General features: G+C 41.2%; 1 protein-coding gene across 1 annotated transcript in view; it reads left to right on the forward strand.

Moving 5' to 3' along the window:
• The window catches only part of LOC128698699 (uncharacterized), a gene marked incomplete at its 5' end in the record, with an annotated part of 173,883 nt that overhangs the window by 96,409 nt on the left and 58,941 nt on the right, over positions 1 to 18,533 (forward strand). Inside the window, one exon of the mRNA XM_070097824.1 lies at positions 11,167 to 11,270. Within this exon, the coding sequence (XP_069953925.1) occupies positions 11,167 to 11,270 (104 nt within the window). The remainder of the gene's footprint in view (positions 1 to 11,166; positions 11,271 to 18,533) is intronic.

Consider the following 18,533-nt stretch of genomic DNA (forward strand, 5'->3'; position numbering starts at 1 on the left):
CACTCTGACATATTTGCATTGCAGCCTGTCCTACACTCTGACATATTTACATTACAGCCTGTCGTGCACCCTGACATATTTACATTACAGCCTGTCCTACAATCTGACATATTTACATTGCAGCCTGTCCTACACCCTGACATATTTACATTCCAGCCTGTCCTACACTCTGACATATTTACATTGCAGCCTGTCCTACACGCTGACATATTTACATTGCAGCCTGTCCTACACTCTGACATATTTACATTGCAGCCTGTCCTACACCCTTACATATTTACATTACAGCCTGTCCTACAATCTGACATATTTACATTGCAGCCTGTCCTACAATCTGACATATTTACATGACAGCCTGTCCTACAATCTGACATATTTACATTGCAGCCTGTCCTACACCCTGACATATTTACATTACAGCCTGTCCTACAATCTGACATATTTACATTGCAGCCTGTCCTACACCCTGACATATTTGCATTGCAGCCTGTCATACACCCTGACATATTTACATTGCAGCCTGTCCTACACTCTGACATATTTACATTACAGCCTGTCCTACACTCTGACATATTTACATTGCAGCCTGTCCTACACCCTGACATATTTACATTGCAGCCTGTCCTACACTCTGACATATTTGCATTGCAGCTTGTATTACACTCTGATATATTTACATTACAGCCTGTCCTATACTCTGACATATTTACATTACAGCCTGTCCTACACTCTGACATATTTACATTGCAGCCTGTCCTACACCCTGACATATTTACATTGCAGCCTGTCCTACACCCTGACATATTTACATTGCAGCCTGTCCTACACTCTGACAAATTTGCATTGCAGCCTGTATTACACTCTGATATATTTACATTGCAGCCTGTCCTATACTCTGACATATTTACATTACAGCCTGTCCTACACTCTGACATATTTACATTGCAGCCTGTCCTACACTCTGATATATTTACATTGCAACCTGTCCTACACTCTGATATATTTACATTGCAGCCTGTCCTACACTCTGACATATTTACATTGCAGCCTGTCCGACACTCTGATATATTTACATTGCAGCCTGTCCTACACTCTGATATATTTACATTGCAGCCTGTCCTACACTCTGACATATTTACATTGCAGCCTGTCCTACACTCTGATATATTTACATTGCAGCCTGTCCTACACTCTGATATATTTACATTGCAGCCTGTCCTACACTCTGATATATTTACATTGCAGCCTGTCCTACACCCTGATATATTTACATTGCAGCCTGTCCTACACCCTGACATATTTACATTGCAGCCTGTCCTACACTCTGACATATTTACATTGCAGCCTGTCCTACACCCTGACATATTTACATTACAGCCTGTTTTACAATCTGACATATTTGCATTGCAGCCTGTATTTCACTCTGATATATTTACATTGCAGCCTGTCCTACACTCTGACATATTTACATTGCAGCCATATTACACTCTGATATATTTACATTCCAGCCTGTCCTACACCCTGACATATTTACATTGCAGCCTGTCCAACACTCTGATATATTTGCATTGCAGCCTGTATTACACTCTGATATATTTACATTGCAGCCTGTCCTATACTCTGACATATTTACATTACAGCCTGTCCTACACTCTGACATATTTGCATTGCAGCCTGTCCTGCACTCTGATATATTTACATTGCAGCCTGTCCTACAGTCTGACATACTTACATTACAGCCTGTCCTACACTCTGACATATTTACATTGCAACCTGTCCTTCACCCTGACATATTTACATTGCAGCCTGTCCTACACTCTGACAAATTTGCATTGCAGCCTGTATTACACTCTGATATATTTACATTGCAGCCTGTCCTATACTCTGACATATTTACATTACAGCCTGTCCTACACTCTGACATATTTACATTGCAGCCTGTCCTACACTCTGATATATTTACATTGCAGCCTGTCCTACACTCTGATATATTTACATTGCAGCCTGTCCTACACTCTGACATATTTACATTGCAGCCTGTCCTACACTCTGATATATTTACATTGCAGCCTGTCCTACACTCTGATATATTTACATTGCAGCCTGTCCTACACTCTGACATATTTACATTGCAGCCTGTCCTACACTCTGATATATTTACATTGCAGCCTGTCCTACACTCTGATATATTTACATTGCAGCCTGTCCTACACTCTGATATATTTACATTGCAGCCTGTCCTACACCCTGATATATTTACATTGCAGCCTGTCCTACACCCTGACATATTTACATTGCAGCCTGTCCTACACTCTGACATATTTACATTGCAGCCTGTCCTACACCCTGACATATTTACATTACAGCCTGTTTTACAATCTGACATATTTGCATTGCAGCCTGTATTTCACTCTGATATATTTACATTGCAGCCTGTCCTACACTCTGACATATTTACATTGCAATCTGTCCTACACTCTGACATATTTACATTGCAGCCATATTACACTCTGATATATTTACATTCCAGCCTGTCCTACACCCTGACATATTTACATTGCAGCCTGTCCAACACTCTGATATATTTGCATTGCAGCCTGTATTACACTCTGATATATTTACATTGCAGCCTGTCCTATACTCTGACATATTTACATTACAGCCTGTCCTACACCCTGACATATTTGCATTGCAGCCTGTCCTGCACTCTGATATATTTACATTGCAGCCTGTCCTACAGTCTGACATACTTACATTACAGCCTGTCCTACACTCTGACATATTTACATTGCAACCTGTCCTTCACCCTGACATATTTACATTGCAGCCTGTCCTACACTCTGACAAATTTGCATTGCAGCCTGTATTACACTCTGATATATTTACATTGCAGCCTGTCCTATACTCTGACATATTTACATTACAGCCTGTCCTACACTCTGACATATTTACATTACAGCCTGTCCTACACTCTGACATATTTACATTACAGCCTGTCCTACACTCTGACATATTTACATTACAGCCTGTCCTACACTCTGACATATTTACATTACAGCCTGTCCTGCACCCTGACATATTTACATTACAGCCTGTCCTACAATCTGACATATTTACATTGCAGCCTGTCCTACACCCTGACATATTTACATTGCAGCCTGTCCTACACTCTGACATATTTACATTGCAGCCTGTCCTACACCCTGACATATTTACATTGCAGCCTGTCCTACACCCTGACATATTTATATTGCAGCCTGTCCTACACTCTGACAAATTTGCATTGCAGCCTGTATTACACTCTGACATATTTACATTGCAGCCTGTCCTACACCCTGACATATTTACATTACAACCTGTCCTACGCTCTTATATATTTACATTGCAGCCTGTCCTACACCCTGAAATATTTACATTGCAGCCTGTCCTACACCCTGACATATTTACACTGCAGCCTGTCCTACACCCTGACATATTTACATTACAGCCTGTTTTACAATCTGACATATTTACATTGCAGCCATATTACACTCTGATATATTTACATTCCAGCCTGTCCTACACCCTGACATATTTACATTGCAGCCTGTCCAACACTGATATATTTGCATTGCAGCCTGTATTACACTCTGATATATTTACATTGCAGCCTGTCCTATACTCTGACATATTTACATTACAGCCTGTCCTACACTCTGACATATTTACATTGCAGCCTGTCCTACACCCTGACATATTTGCATTGCAGCCTGTCCTACACTCTGATATATTTACATTACAGCCTGTCCTACACTCTGACATACTTGCATTACAGCCTGTCCTACACTCTGACATATTTACATTGCAGCCTGTCCTTCACCCTGACATATTTACATAGCAGCCTGTCCTACACTCTGACATATTTACATTACAGCCTGTATTACACTCTGACATATTTACATTACAGCCTGTCCTACACTCTGACATATTTACATTACAGCCTGTCCTACACTCTGATATATTTACATTGCAGCCTGTATTACACTCTGATATATTTACATTGCAGCCTGTTCTACACCCTGACATATTTACATTGCAGCCTGTCCTATACTCTGACATATTTGCATTGCAACCTGTATTACACTCTGATATATTTACATTGCAGCCTGTCCTACACCCTGACATATTTACATTGCAGCCTGTCCTACACTCTGACAAATTTGCATTGCAGCCTGTATTACACTCTGATATATTTACATTGCAGCCTGTCCTATACTCTGACATATTTACAAATAAAGCCTGTCCTACACTCTGACATATTTACATTGCAGCCTGTCCTACACCCTGACATATTTACATTGCAGCCTGTCCTACACCCTGACATATTTATATTGCAGCCTGTCCTACACTCTGACAAATTTGCATTGCAGCCTGTATTACACTCTGACATATTTACATTGCAGCCTGTCCTACACCCTGACATATTTACATTACAACCTGTCCTACGCTCTTATATATTTACATTGCAGCCTGTCCTACACCCTGAAATATTTACATTGCAGCCTGTCCTACACCCTGACATATTTACACTGCAGCCTGTCCTACACCCTGACATATTTACATTACAGCCTGTTTTACAATCTGACATATTTACATTGCAGCCATATTACACTCTGATATATTTACATTCCAGCCTGTCCTACACCCTGACATATTTACATTGCAGCCTGTCCAACACTGATATATTTGCATTGCAGCCTGTATTACACTCTGATATATTTACATTGCAGCCTGTCCTATACTCTGACATATTTACATTACAGCCTGTCCTACACTCTGACATATTTACATTGCAGCCTGTCCTACACCCTGACATATTTGCATTGCAGCCTGTCCTACACTCTGATATATTTACATTACAGCCTGTCCTACACTCTGACATACTTGCATTACAGCCTGTCCTACACTCTGACATATTTACATTACAGCCTGTATTACACTCTGACATATTTACATTACAGCCTTTCCTACACCCTGACATATTTACATTACAGCCTGTCCTACACTCTGACATATTTACATTGCAGCCTGTATTACACTCTGATATATTTACATTGCAGCCTGTTCTACACCCTGACATATTTACATTGCAGCCTGTCCTATACTCTGACATATTTGCATTGCAACCTGTATTACACTCTGATATATTTACATTGCAGCCTGTCCTACACCCTGACATATTTACATTGCAGCCTGTCCTACACTCTGACAAATTTGCATTGCAGCCTGTATTACACTCTGATATATTTACATTGCAGCCTGTCCTATACTCTGACATATTTACAAATAAAGCCTGTCCTACACTCTGACATATTTACATTGCAGCCTGTGTTACACTCTGACATATTTGCATTGCAGCCTGTCCTACACTCTGATATATTTACATTACAGCCTGTCCTACACTCTGACATATTTACATTACAGCCTGTCCTGCACCCTGACATATTTACATTACAGCCTGTCCTACATTCTGACATATTTACATTGCTGCCTGTATTACACTCTGATATATTTACTTTGCAGCCTGTCCTACACTCTGACATATTTACATTACAGCCTGTCCTACACCCTGACATATTTACATTGCAGCCTGTCCTATACTCTGACATATTTACATTGCAGCCTGTTCTACACTCTTACATATTTACATTGCAGCCTGTTCTACACTCTGACATATTTACATTGCAGCCTGTCCTACACTCTGACATATTTGCATTGCAGCCTGTCCTACACTCTGACATATTTACATTACAGCCTGTCCTACACTCTGACATATTTACGTTGCAGCCTGTCCTACACTCTGACATATATTTTGAAGTCTTAGCTAATCCAGTGATCAAGTACGACTCTCGTGGCCTTGTGTAGCTACCATAGTGTCTTGGGTGTGTTTGTCTGTATTCAACCATATGTGGTTGTTTGCTCGGATCGAGTGTTTGTGTTAGTTACCAGTTGTCAAAGGCATTCGTCGATAGACACTTGACCTGTTGTTTGTAGTATGTGTGTGTATGTGTGTACTCACATAATTGTGTTTGCAGGGATCGATTCATAGCTCCTGACCCAGCCTCTTCACTGGTCGCTACTAGGTCACTCTCCCTGCTCCGTGAAGTTTATCATACCTCTTCTTAAAGCTATGTATGGAAACTGCCTCACTACCTACCTGGAATCTACCTGAAGGGTATTCTGGGGACCAACCCCCCCGAGGCCCGGTCCACGACCAGGCCTTCCTGTGGATAAGGGCTACTCCAGATTATTCCACTTTCTGACAACTCTATGACTAAAGAAATATTTTCTAACATCCCTGTGACTCACCTGAGTTTTCAACTTCCAATTATGACCCCTTGTTGCGTGTCCCATTTCTGGAACATCCTGTCTCTGTCCACTTTGTCGATTCATCTCAGTATTTTATATGTCGTTATAATGTCCTCCTTGTCCCTACTGTCCTGCAGTGTCGTCAGGTCGAATTCTATTAACCTCTTCTCATAGGACATACCCCTTAGCTCCGGGACTAGCCTTGTTGCAAACTTTCTCTAGTTTCCTGACGTGCTTGACCAGGTGTAAGTTCCAAACTGACGCTACATACTCCAATATGGGCCTGACGTACACGGTGTATAGGGTCCTGAACGACTCCTTACTGAGATGCCAAATGCTAATCTTAGGTTTGCTAGTCGCCCATATGCTGCAGCAGTTATTTGGTTGATGTGCGTCTCATGAGATGTGTCGGTATTATACACAAGATCATTTTTCTCGAGTGAGGTTTGTAATCTTTGGCCTCCTAGACTGTACTCTGTCTGCGGTCTTCTTTGCCCTTCCCCCGATCTACATGACTGTGGTCTTGGTGGGGCTGAACTCCAGGAGCCAATTGCTGGATCAGGCCTGCAGCCTTTCCAGATCCCTTTGTAGTCCTGCTTGATCCTCCTCCGACTGAATTGTCCTCATTACCTTCACGTCATCTGCAAACAAAGACACTTCTGAGTCTGTTCCTACCGTCATGTCATTCATATATATATACCAGAAACAGCACTGGTCCTAGGACTGACTCATGTGGGACCCCACTCGTCACAGGCGCCCACTCTGACAGCTAATCACGTACCATGACTCGCTGATGCCTTCCAGTCATGTATTCTCTGATCCACTGCGGTTCCTTCCCTGTTATACCTGCCTGTTTCTCCAGCTTTTGCACTAATCTCTTGTGTGGAACTGTGTCAAAAAATTTCTTACAGTCTAAGAAAACGCAATGTACCCACCCTCTCTCTCTTGTCTTACTACTGTCACCTACTCATAGAGCTCTAGTAGGTTTGTGACACAGGATTTCCCGTCTCTGAATCTGTGCTGGTTGTCTTTCAGAAACTTATTCCTTTCTAGGTGCGCCACCACTTTTCTGATAATCTTCTACATGACTCTGCATACAATATATATATCAGTGACACTGGTCTGTAGTTTAATGCTGTGTGCTTGTCTCCTTTTTTTTTTTAAATTGGGATTACATTTGCTGTCTTCCATACCTCAGGTAGTCGCCCTGTTTCGATAGATGTGTTGAATATTGTTGTTAGTGGTATACAGAGCGCCTCTGCTCCTTCTCAGGACTCATGGAGAGATATTTTGTGTGTTTGTTTGTTTGTTTGTATGTGTGTGTGTGTGTGTGTGTGTGTGTGACTGATAGTACAAGTGTAATGAACACGTGTCGATACTAAGGAATAGTCCATATGGAGACACTAGCCAGGAGTTACGAATCGACCCCTGTAACCACAATTAGGTGAGTACATAAGAAAGAGTAACCAAAAATCACCTTGCCGTAAGTGCCACCACAGAAGTGCGAGCCATGGGAAGACCAAACCCAGAAATCCCATTCTCCCTTCCTTTTATGGGCTACTTCACTGAGATCAGTCATCTCCAGTAGAGGGCCCTTTTCATAAAAAATCAATAAATGGTTGAGTGGACTCCATGGAGAAAACAAGAGAAATCAACCTGCGAAGGTTGATTTCTCTTGTTGTTTCCTTGTTCAATGAAGTCGGAACCAAATTACTTCCACTTCAAAATGAATTCCCACTTTCCATTCAGAAAAATCTTAGCACTCATAAACTTATGTGTGACTTCTAATGTTTTTCTCTTTCAATAATAAATTCTTCAAGCAGAATTCGGTTGTAGTATAGGATGTCCACACCTGTTCTCTCTAATTTATGTTTGGAATATCATCAAACAATCATCCTCCCCAACATCTAATCACTAAACATAATCTGATACAAATGTGTACAAATATGTGGCGAAAACTTGGGCAGTTTTAACTTATTCTTTGAGAAACCTAAAGAATTTGTTCCTTCTATATTGTTCAATATTTAATTGGAAACACTACCATTCCTTGATGTGTTCCTCACCGGAGAAAAAACTATCAGGTCGACTTTTCAGTGTAGATAAAACCCGCTCACTGTTAGGTAAAAAGACACAAATGCAACAAATGTAACATTTTACTTTGGCAACGTTTTGCTCTTCAGGAGCTTTATCAAGCCGATAATGGCAGAAACGTTGTCACTATAAAATATCACATTAGTTGCACTTGTGTTCTTTTACTTAATATATTGTCGGTAATTCTAGCAACTTTAATACAACAAGTCTATTTCTAGAGTTACCAGTCAGTGTAAATTCAAACCGGCACTGTCTCAAACTTATTCTTACGTGATATATAGGATATATATATCCTATATATCACGTACAGGATATATAGCCAATTAAAGTTAAACCACTAAAAAAAAAAATCCTCATTACACGATTCTCAAAACTATGATACCCAGAATGGTTTATTAAACTAAGTGAAAGGAAAACTTATACTAATTATTATACAACCTCAGCTCAGAAGAACTCTGTTGACTCCAGCAAGTTACATGTCTTGGTTACCTTCCACCACGAAGCTGACAGTCGATTCACAAAGTGGCTAACATATAGTCACTTTCTACTCTAACAAACTGAGGAATTACTTTTCCAAGAAGCACAAACAAACAGTCATACAAAATTTACCAGGAGTATCAGATTTCATGTAAACACTGCAGTCGGGGTGCTCACTGGCCTGATCACTTCACACGGCGAGGGTCTGCGTTCGATTCCCAGCGAGGGTAGAAATATTTGTCTATGTTCACCCATCAGTAAAATGGGTACCTAGGAGTTAGTCGACTGGTGTGTATCGCATCCTGGGACAAGGACCTAACATAACAAGGGACTTTCTATATATTAGTACGTCATTGATATCATCTAGGCCTGTGTACCTTGTACATGTACTTGTAGTAAATTATTATCTGGAGTCTACCTGGTGGGCATTCCGGGGATCAACGCCCCAGCGGCCCGGTCCACGACCATACCTCCTGGTGTATCAGGGCCTAATCAACCAGGCTATTACTGCTGGCCGCACGTAGTCCAACGTACGAACCACAGCCCAGCTGATCCGGCACTGACTTTAGGTATCTGTCCAGCTCCCTCTTGAAGAAAACCAGGGGTCTATTGGTAATTCCCTCTATTTTTTCACTGTGGGGTAATTTGCATCGCCTGCCAAGTCTTTTGCTTTCATAGGAGGTGATTTCTGTGTACATATTAGGGACCAGTCCCTCCAGAATCTTCCAGGTGTAGATTGTGATATCTCTCTCGCCTGCGCTCCAGTGAGTATAAATCAAGTGCTTCCAGGCGTTCCCAGTAGTTAAGGTGTTTGATGGAACTTACACGTGCAGTAAAGGTTCTCTGTACATTCTCTAGTTCTGCAATTTCGCCTGCCTTGAGTGGGGATGTTAATGTACAGCAGTATTCCAGCCTAGAGAGAACAAATGATTTAAAAAGGATCATCATCGGCTTAGCATCTCTTGTCTTGAATGTTCTCATTATCCATCCTATCAGTTTCCTCGCAGACGTGATAGTGGCACTGTTGTGATCCTTGAAGGTGAGATCCTCAGACATTACCACTACCATGGACTTCACATTACTTTTCCTCTCTATTGTGTGATTAGAGTTTGTAGTATACTCAGTTCTAGTTATTATTTCCTCCAGTTTTCCATAACGGAGTAGTTGGAATTTGTCTTCATTGAACATCATATTGTTCTCTGTTGCCCATTGGAAAACTTGGTTTATATCTTCTTGGACATTGCCGTGTCCTCAATGGATGATACTCTCATGCAGATCCTAGTATTGTCTGCAAAGGATGATACAGTGCTATGGCTTACATCTCTATGTCTCATGTGAGAATGAGGAACAGGATAGGGGCGAGTACTGTTCCTTGTGGGACAGAGCTCTTCACTATGGCCGCTTCCGATTTAACTCTGTTTACCACTACTCTTTGTGTTCGATTGGTTAGAAAGTTGAAGCTCCATCTGCCTACTTTGCCAATTATCCATTTAGCACGCATTTTGTGTGCTATTACACCATGATCGCATTTATCAATGGCTTTTGCAAAGTCTGTGTATACTACATCCGCATTATGTTTGTTTTCCAGTGCATCTAGGACCATATCATAGTGGTTCAATAGTTGTGAAAGGCAGGAGCGACCTGCTCTGAAACCATGTTTCCCTGGGTTGTGCAATTTTTGAGTCCAGGTGGTTTGCTATCCTGCTTCTTAGAACTCTTTCAAAGATTTATATGATGTGGGACGTCTACAGTTCTTAGGTACTGCTTTGCTGCCACCTTTATGGAGTGGGGCTACATCCGTCGTTTTTAGTGACTGGAATCTCACCTGTGTCTAAGCTCCTTCTCCATAGAATACGGAGAACCCGTGAGAGGGGTTTCTCGCAGTTCTTAATGAACACAGAGTTCCACGAATCCACACTCACCTGCTCTCCTCACATCACACTCAACATACCATCGTCATCGCCAGAGACACTCATAAATTAGTTCCTATTTCACGTTTTGTATCTGTTAAAAGGTTCCTCATTTAGGGGTAGAAATATACAGACCAAATTTATCGTCTCTCTCTCTCTCTCTCTACACATATATATACATATATATACATATATATATATATATATATATATATATATATATATATATATATATATATATATATATATATATATATATATATATATATATATATATTGCATTATAATAGTTAAATTGTGACATAAACAACTATTTAAGACTTTTCACTTCACTTGGCAGTGAACATCTTCTCCGGATGGGAAAACAGTCTCGAGCTGAGTCAACTGTACAGTGTTACATACAGCTGTGACTTTAACCTCATTATGTTCCCATTCGACGCCCAGGTAAGTACTTTTACTTTTGTTCTACATTAATATATATATATATATATATATATATATATATATATATATATTCAAAACAACCACTCTGAAAGAATAGAGAAATTCAAAGCGCTTTCGTGACTACTCACATTATCAAGGAACTTGATAATGTGAGTAGTCACGAAAGCGCTTGGAATTTCTCTATTCTTTCAGAGTGGTTGTTTTGCATATTCTGAAATCACCTGTTTAATGTGATCTTATTGCATATATATATATATATATATATATATATATATATATATATATATATATATATATATATATATATATATATATATATATATATATTTCCGTCTTTCCAGAAGTGTGTTGACATCATACTCAGTTTACCCATCGGCTACACCGTACTTACCCTCCTTTACACTGTAAACACTGCCTTTCAAATCCGGCTAGCCGGTTTTCCCTGAATCCCTTCATAAATGTTTCCTTGTTCATATTCTAGCAACACGTCCATTAAGAGCCGCTTGTCTCTAATCGCTACCGTCTAACACGCTGACACAAGCTTGCTGGATGCTCAACCCCTAAAACTCAAATCTTTTTTTTTTCCCCTCCATCTAACCGTTCTTTGAACGACCTCTACCCCTACCCCAACCCCTACCCCAACCCCTACCCCTTCCCCAACCCCTCCCCTACCCCTACCCCTTCTACCTTCCACTTCTTCATGTGTATCAGAACAGGCGAGATACACCTGATAAAAGACACAAGAAATAAGAAAAGCCATAACAGATTATAGAATTAAAGTTGTACTGGAATCGAAGTCTAGTTCAAAAGTTTTTATCAGGTACATCTCACCTTCAAACACCACAACAATGTATCTACCTCATCTGCTAATAAAATGATAGGATGGATAATGAGAACCTTTAAAACTAGGGGACGACAAGCCCATGATGATTCTATTCAAATTGCTTGTTCTCTGTAGGCTGGAATACTGCTGTTGGAATACTGCTGTACACTAACTGCCCCCTTCATGGCAGGCGAAACTGCAGACCTGGAGAGTGCACGAAGAACTTTCACGGTACACGTAAGTACAATAAGGCATCTAAATTACTTGGAGTGGTTGAAGTCCCTTGATTTTTATTCTCTGGAACGCAGGCGACAAAGATACCTGATAATATACAGTTGGAAAATCCTAGAGGGATTAGTACCAAACCTACACACGAAAATTAATCCCTACGACTGCAGAAGACTCGACAGGAGATGCAACATTACCCCAATGAGAAGCACGGGCGCCAAGAATACACTGAGAGACAACACAATAAGTGTCAGAGGACCAAGACTGTTCAACTGCCTCCCAGCATACATAAGAGGGATTGCCAATATACCTCTGACTTCAAGAAGGCGCTGGACAGGCACCTAAAGTCAATACCTGATCAACCGGCCTGTGGTTGGTACGTTGGTTTACGGGCGGCCAGCAGTTACAGCCTGGTTAATCAGACCCTGATCCACCACGAGACCTGGTCATAGACCGGGCCGCGGGGGCGTTGATTCCCGAAACCCTCTCCAGGTAACCAGATATATAGGAATAACATTAAGGACAAGATAGGCTCATTTAAAAATTACTCAGTTCAGCCTGCTGTCAGTGACAAAGAAATATATACTATCTTTAATACCTGCTTCATCTGTTTTTATAAAGTTAGACACTAGTGAAATTCCAGGAATCAATGATTATATATGTTAGGACGAAAATAACTAGAGCAAGAATAAAATCATTAGTTTCATGGTTCATGGACAAATAAGTAAATCAAAATCAAACAAATCACTGTAGTTTGATGGGCTGCTTTCATGAGTTATAAAGGAATATAAGGATGAACTAAGCATACCATTAACCAGTCTCCAACATATCACTACAAACGGGTATAAAATGACAAATGTAATAAAGGAATAACAGGAAAAGTTGGTAGATGGATCTATAACTTCCTGACAAACAGAAAACAAAGAGTAATAGTAAACAGAGTAAAGTCCCAGGCAACCATGGTAAAAAGCTCTGTTCCTCAAGGCACAGTACTCGCTCCCATTCTATTCCTCATCCTCATATCTGACATAGACAGAGATGTAAGCCATAGCTCCGTGTCTTCCTTTGTGGATGACGCCCGGATTACCATGACAGTGACCTCCATCGAAGACACTGCGAGACTCTGTGCGGACATTAACCAAATCTTCAAATGGGCCTCTCAAAACAATATGAAGTTCAACGAGCAGAAATTTCAACTACTCAGATATGGAAAATTTGAGGAAATTAAAAATGTATCAGGGTACACGACAAATTCTAACCATACAATAGAGCGAAAAAGTAATGTGAAGGACCTGGGAGTGTTAATGTCAGAGGTTTTCGCCTTATCGTACTTATGTGTGCCACGAAAGTTCTTTGTACACTCTCCAGGTCTGCAATGTCGCCAGCCTTGAAGAGGGCCGTTAGTTCACAGCAGTATTCCAGCCTAGAGAGCACAAGCGATTTGAAGAGAATCATCATGGGCTTGTCTTCCCTAGTTTTGAAGGTTCTCATTATCCATCCTATCATTTTCCTAGCAGATGAGGTAGATACATTATTGTGGTCTTTGAAGGTGAGATCCTCTGACATTATCACTCCCAGGTCCTTCACGTTACTTTTCCGCTCTATTGTATGGTTAGAATTTGTTGTATACCCCTGATACATTTTTAATTTCTTCAAGTTTCCCATATCTGAGTAGTTGAAATTTCCCCTAGTTGAACTTCATATTGTTTTGAGTGGCCCATTCGAAGTTTTGGTTGATGTCTGCTTGGAGTCTCGCATTGTCTTCAATGGAGGTCACTGCCATGGTGATCCAGGTGTCATCCGCAAGCATCTCTGTCTATGTCAGAAATGAGTATGAGGAATAGAATGGGAGCAAGTGCTGTGCCTTCTGGAACAAAGCTTTTTACTGGCGAGGATGTTGCACCGTCTGCAGTCTTTTGCTATCGTAGGGAGTGATTTTCGCGTGAAAGTTTGGTACTAATCCCTACAGGGTTTTCCAGGTGCATGGGTATGTCATTTATTGCCTCTTCAAAGTCTCTCATGTATCTTTCCCGCCTGCGTTCTAGGGAGTACAGGTTTAGGAACTTCAAGCGTTCCCAGTAACTGAGGTGGTTTATCGCAGGTATGCGTGCCGAGGTTCTCTGTACATTTTCTAGGTCAACAATTTCACCTGCCTTGAAAGGTGCTGTTAGTGTGCAGCAATATTCCAGCCTAGATAGAACAAACGACCTGAAGAGTGTCATCATGGGCTTGGCATCCCTAGTTTTGAAGGTTCTCATTATCCATATTGTCATTTTTCTAGCAGATGCGATTGATACAATGTTATGGTCCTTGAAGGTGAGATCCTCCAACATGATCACTCCCAGGTCTTTGACGTTGGTTTTTCGCTCTATTTTGTGGCCAGAATTTGTTTTGTACTCTGATGAAGATTTAATTTCCTCATGTTTACCATATCTGAGTAACATATCCTAACATACTGTCAGTATTTCTACCATTATTACTTAGTAAAGTTAATGGAATCCCCACACCTCAGCCTGTGTGGCTGTGTGAATTAATAATATAATATTAATAATATCTTTATTTCTACAAGTACATGTACAAGGTATACAGGCCATAGCTGACATCAATGACATACTACTGTACAGACAGCCCCTTGTTATGCAGAGCAAATTAGGTCAGTTTTGTTCCAGGATGCGACCCACACCAGTCCACTAACACCCAGATACCCATTTTACTGATGGGTGAACAAAGACTACCGGCGTAACTAAATACGCCCAGTGTTTCTACCCTCTCCGGAAATCGAACCCGGACACTTACCGTGTGAAGCAAGAGCTTTTGCCATCAGGCCACCACTCATTTCATGCCTTGTATTCTAGCAGCTCTATAGACAACACTATATTGATCACCATGCAAAGGCTTCAGTCAGATTATGAGTGATATCGCCTTTTCTATCAATAACACTAATAATATTTAACCAACTGTAGCTCGATTTTTTAGATATTATTAATGATCTCAGCTCACACATTGAGGTGTGTCTTTCAATCCCCGGTACAGGTGGAAATATTGGGTGTGTTTCCTTAAAACATCTGATGTCCCTGTCCATCTAGCAGTAAGTAGGTACTCGAGTGTTAGCCAACTGGTTTGGGTCGCATCTCGGGGACAAAATTAACCTAAGTTGCCCGAAATGTTGTGCATAACCAGGGGCCTTCTGTATGTCATTGATGCCATCTATGGTCTCTATAAGTTGTATCATGTACTTGTAGAAATGAACCTCTTCAGGGGGGCTCCTTGTTGTGGTGAAGAGGCTATTGGTCTGAGGAATAGGAGCTTTTGGTCTTCTTCCTCAGACCGAACCTAATTACCTCCCAATCCTCCCTTGTGCAAGAAAGGTATAAAATACCGACAATATGAAAGTTAAGACACATGTGCAACATCTGGATATCTTTATTGTAGACGTTTCGCCATCCAGTGGCTTTATCAATACAGATTCTAGGACATAATAGGAAGACAGTAGAACTATATACAAAAGATGAGGTAATCAGTCCCTCGGCCTTGGAGTTAGTGTTCACAGCATCGTGGTGGAGGAGAATCTGGAGCAAAGGCAAGAAGACTGGCGGTTATATAGGCGTCAGTGGATAGGGACGTGTAGCAGACGAGGACATAGTCACTGGTAGGCGGGATTCCCCAGTGGAAGTAGGTCCTACCCAAAGGGATGGGTTATTGTAGCAGCCGTGAAGAAGGTCTTGTAGATGTCCTCTGAACCAAGATTCCATGATGTTGCAGTGTCTGACAAGTTGTGTGTAGGAAGGTATGAAATACCAACAATATGAAAGTTAAGACACATGTCGGTATTTTATACCTTCCTTGCACAACTTGTCAGACACTGCAACGTCATAGAATCTTGGTTCAGAGGACATCTACAAGACCTTCTTCACGGCTGCTACAACTAACCCATCAATTTGGGTAGGACCTACTTCCACTGGGGAATCCCGCCTACCAGTGACTATGCCCTCGTCTGCTACACGTCCTTATCCACTGACGCCTATATAACCGCCAGTCTTCTTGCCTTTGCTCCAGATTCTCCACCACCACGATGCTGTGAACACTAACTCCAAGGCTGAGGGACTGATTACCTCATCTTTTGTATATAGTTCTACTGTCTTCTAATTATGGCCTAGAATCTGTATTGATAAAGCCACTGGATGGCGAAACGTCTATAATAAAGATATCCAGATGTTGTACATGTGTCTTAACTTTCATATTGTCGGTATTGTATATATTGTATACCTTCCTTGCACTTCTTGACTCCTGTAAGATTCCTTTAGCTTTAGTTCGATGTTTACTATTTCTCTGACCAGTGTCTCCCTACGTATTGCAGATATATTGGCCTCTTGTAGCCGCTCTGTTATTCTTTGCCTTCGCCTGTGTAGGGAGCGCCTATCTCTTTCTAGTTTACACCTCCTTTTCCTTATGGGAATATGCCTTGAGCATACTTCAGGTGCCACAGAATTAATTTGTTCTAGAAATAGGGTAGGATCCGTGTTGCTTAGTCTATCTTCCCAGTTTATATAATTTAGGACTTGGTTTACTTGGTCCCACTTTATGTTCTTGTTATTGAAGTCTCCCTCGTGACTGATCATATTTTGTCAGTCTGGGGCTCCGCGCATACATGTCTAGACCTCTGTTATGTTGTGATCTTAGTATATTGTTTTTGATATGATGACATTCCGTATCAGATCATCATTGTTAGTGAAGATGAGGTCCAGTGTATTCCCCAATCTTGTAGGCTCTATTATTTGTTGGTTTAAGGTGAATTTGGTGCAGAGATTTAAAAGCTCGTGTGTTACACAATACACAAATAACCCGCACATGAAAGAGAGAAGCTTACGACGACGTTTCGGTCCGACTTGGACCATTGACAAAGTCACAGTGTGACTTTGTCAATGGTCCAAGTCGGACCGAAACGTCGTCGTAAGCTTCTCTCTTTTATGTGTGGGTTATTTGTGTATCGTTCCAGTCACGGTATTGTGCGTTTTTGTTATTTATGGAGCTAGTGTGTGTGTGAGTTTTCATCTGAGCTGCCTCCCGGTGTTATCTCCGCTACAACATTATTTGCTATTCCTCCATTTTAGGTGCCTTAGGTTGAAAATCCCCAGGAGCAAGATGTTGGGGGCAGGAGCTGGAAGATCTTCCAGACAGTGGTCAATTTTTAAAAGCTGTTCCTGGAATTATTGGGACGTTGCATCCTGAGGCTTGTATACCACCACAATGACCAGGTTTTGGTTCTCGATCTTTACTGCTAAAACTTTAACTACATCATTTGAGGCATTTAGTAGTTCTGAGCATATAAGGGACTCTGTGAAATTCAGGCCAACCCCTCTCCCCATCCCATCGCTTTTGCCTGTTCAGTCTGTCACATCTGTGTAGGTTGTAACCTGGGATCCATATTTCGTAGTCCAAGTGATCCTTTATGTGGGTCTCTGTGAAAACCGCGAACATTGCATTGGACTCCGTAAGCAGTCCACGGATGAAAGGTATTTTGTTGTTGGTTGCTGGCTTTAGACCCTGTATATTTGCAAAGATGAATGTCGTCGGATTGGTGGTATTGGTTGTATGGGGTGAAGGATCTTTTTTTCCTGGCACTAATATCTATTGTGTTGAAGTGGAAGCCATCGACTGTGATTCCACTCCAGAAATGATTGGAGTTGGTGTACGATTTCTGACATTTCCTGTCAGCTTTTTTTCCTTCCTGCGCTAAAAAAATCTCTCTCTCTGGAGTGGCTGTGGCTACCCAGGTTGTCCCATGGTCTGGATGTTCTTTGTCTTCTTGTATCCTTTAGATGGTGTACCTGGCAATATAAGTTATAGCACTGTCTTTCCTCTACTGAAGAGGGACACATTTCAGGGTGAAAAAGCTTACAGGAAGGGAGGTTGCATTTTCCTGTTGTCATATGGACACTGCATTTTCTAGGGTGACCAAAGTTGCACGTCCCTTCTGTTTTTCCAGATATTCCATGCCTACAGATACCAAGCGCATAGTATTTGCACAGATCTGGTTTCTGTTTGCCTTGTTTTTTTTGTGACTGTATTCCCAACTGTATTTCCTACCTGTGCGTGTTTTCCTGTCTCACTTCTATCTTCAGCACTAGTGCTAACAATGGAGCCTTCATCAATTATTTCTGGTAATTTATCTTCACTATTTCTAGGGGCATCCTCTTGTTTACTATCTCCTG

Source organism: Cherax quadricarinatus, chromosome 59 (assembly GCF_038502225.1).
Source record: "Cherax quadricarinatus isolate ZL_2023a chromosome 59, ASM3850222v1, whole genome shotgun sequence".
Classification (NCBI taxonomy): domain Eukaryota; kingdom Metazoa; phylum Arthropoda; class Malacostraca; order Decapoda; family Parastacidae; genus Cherax; species Cherax quadricarinatus.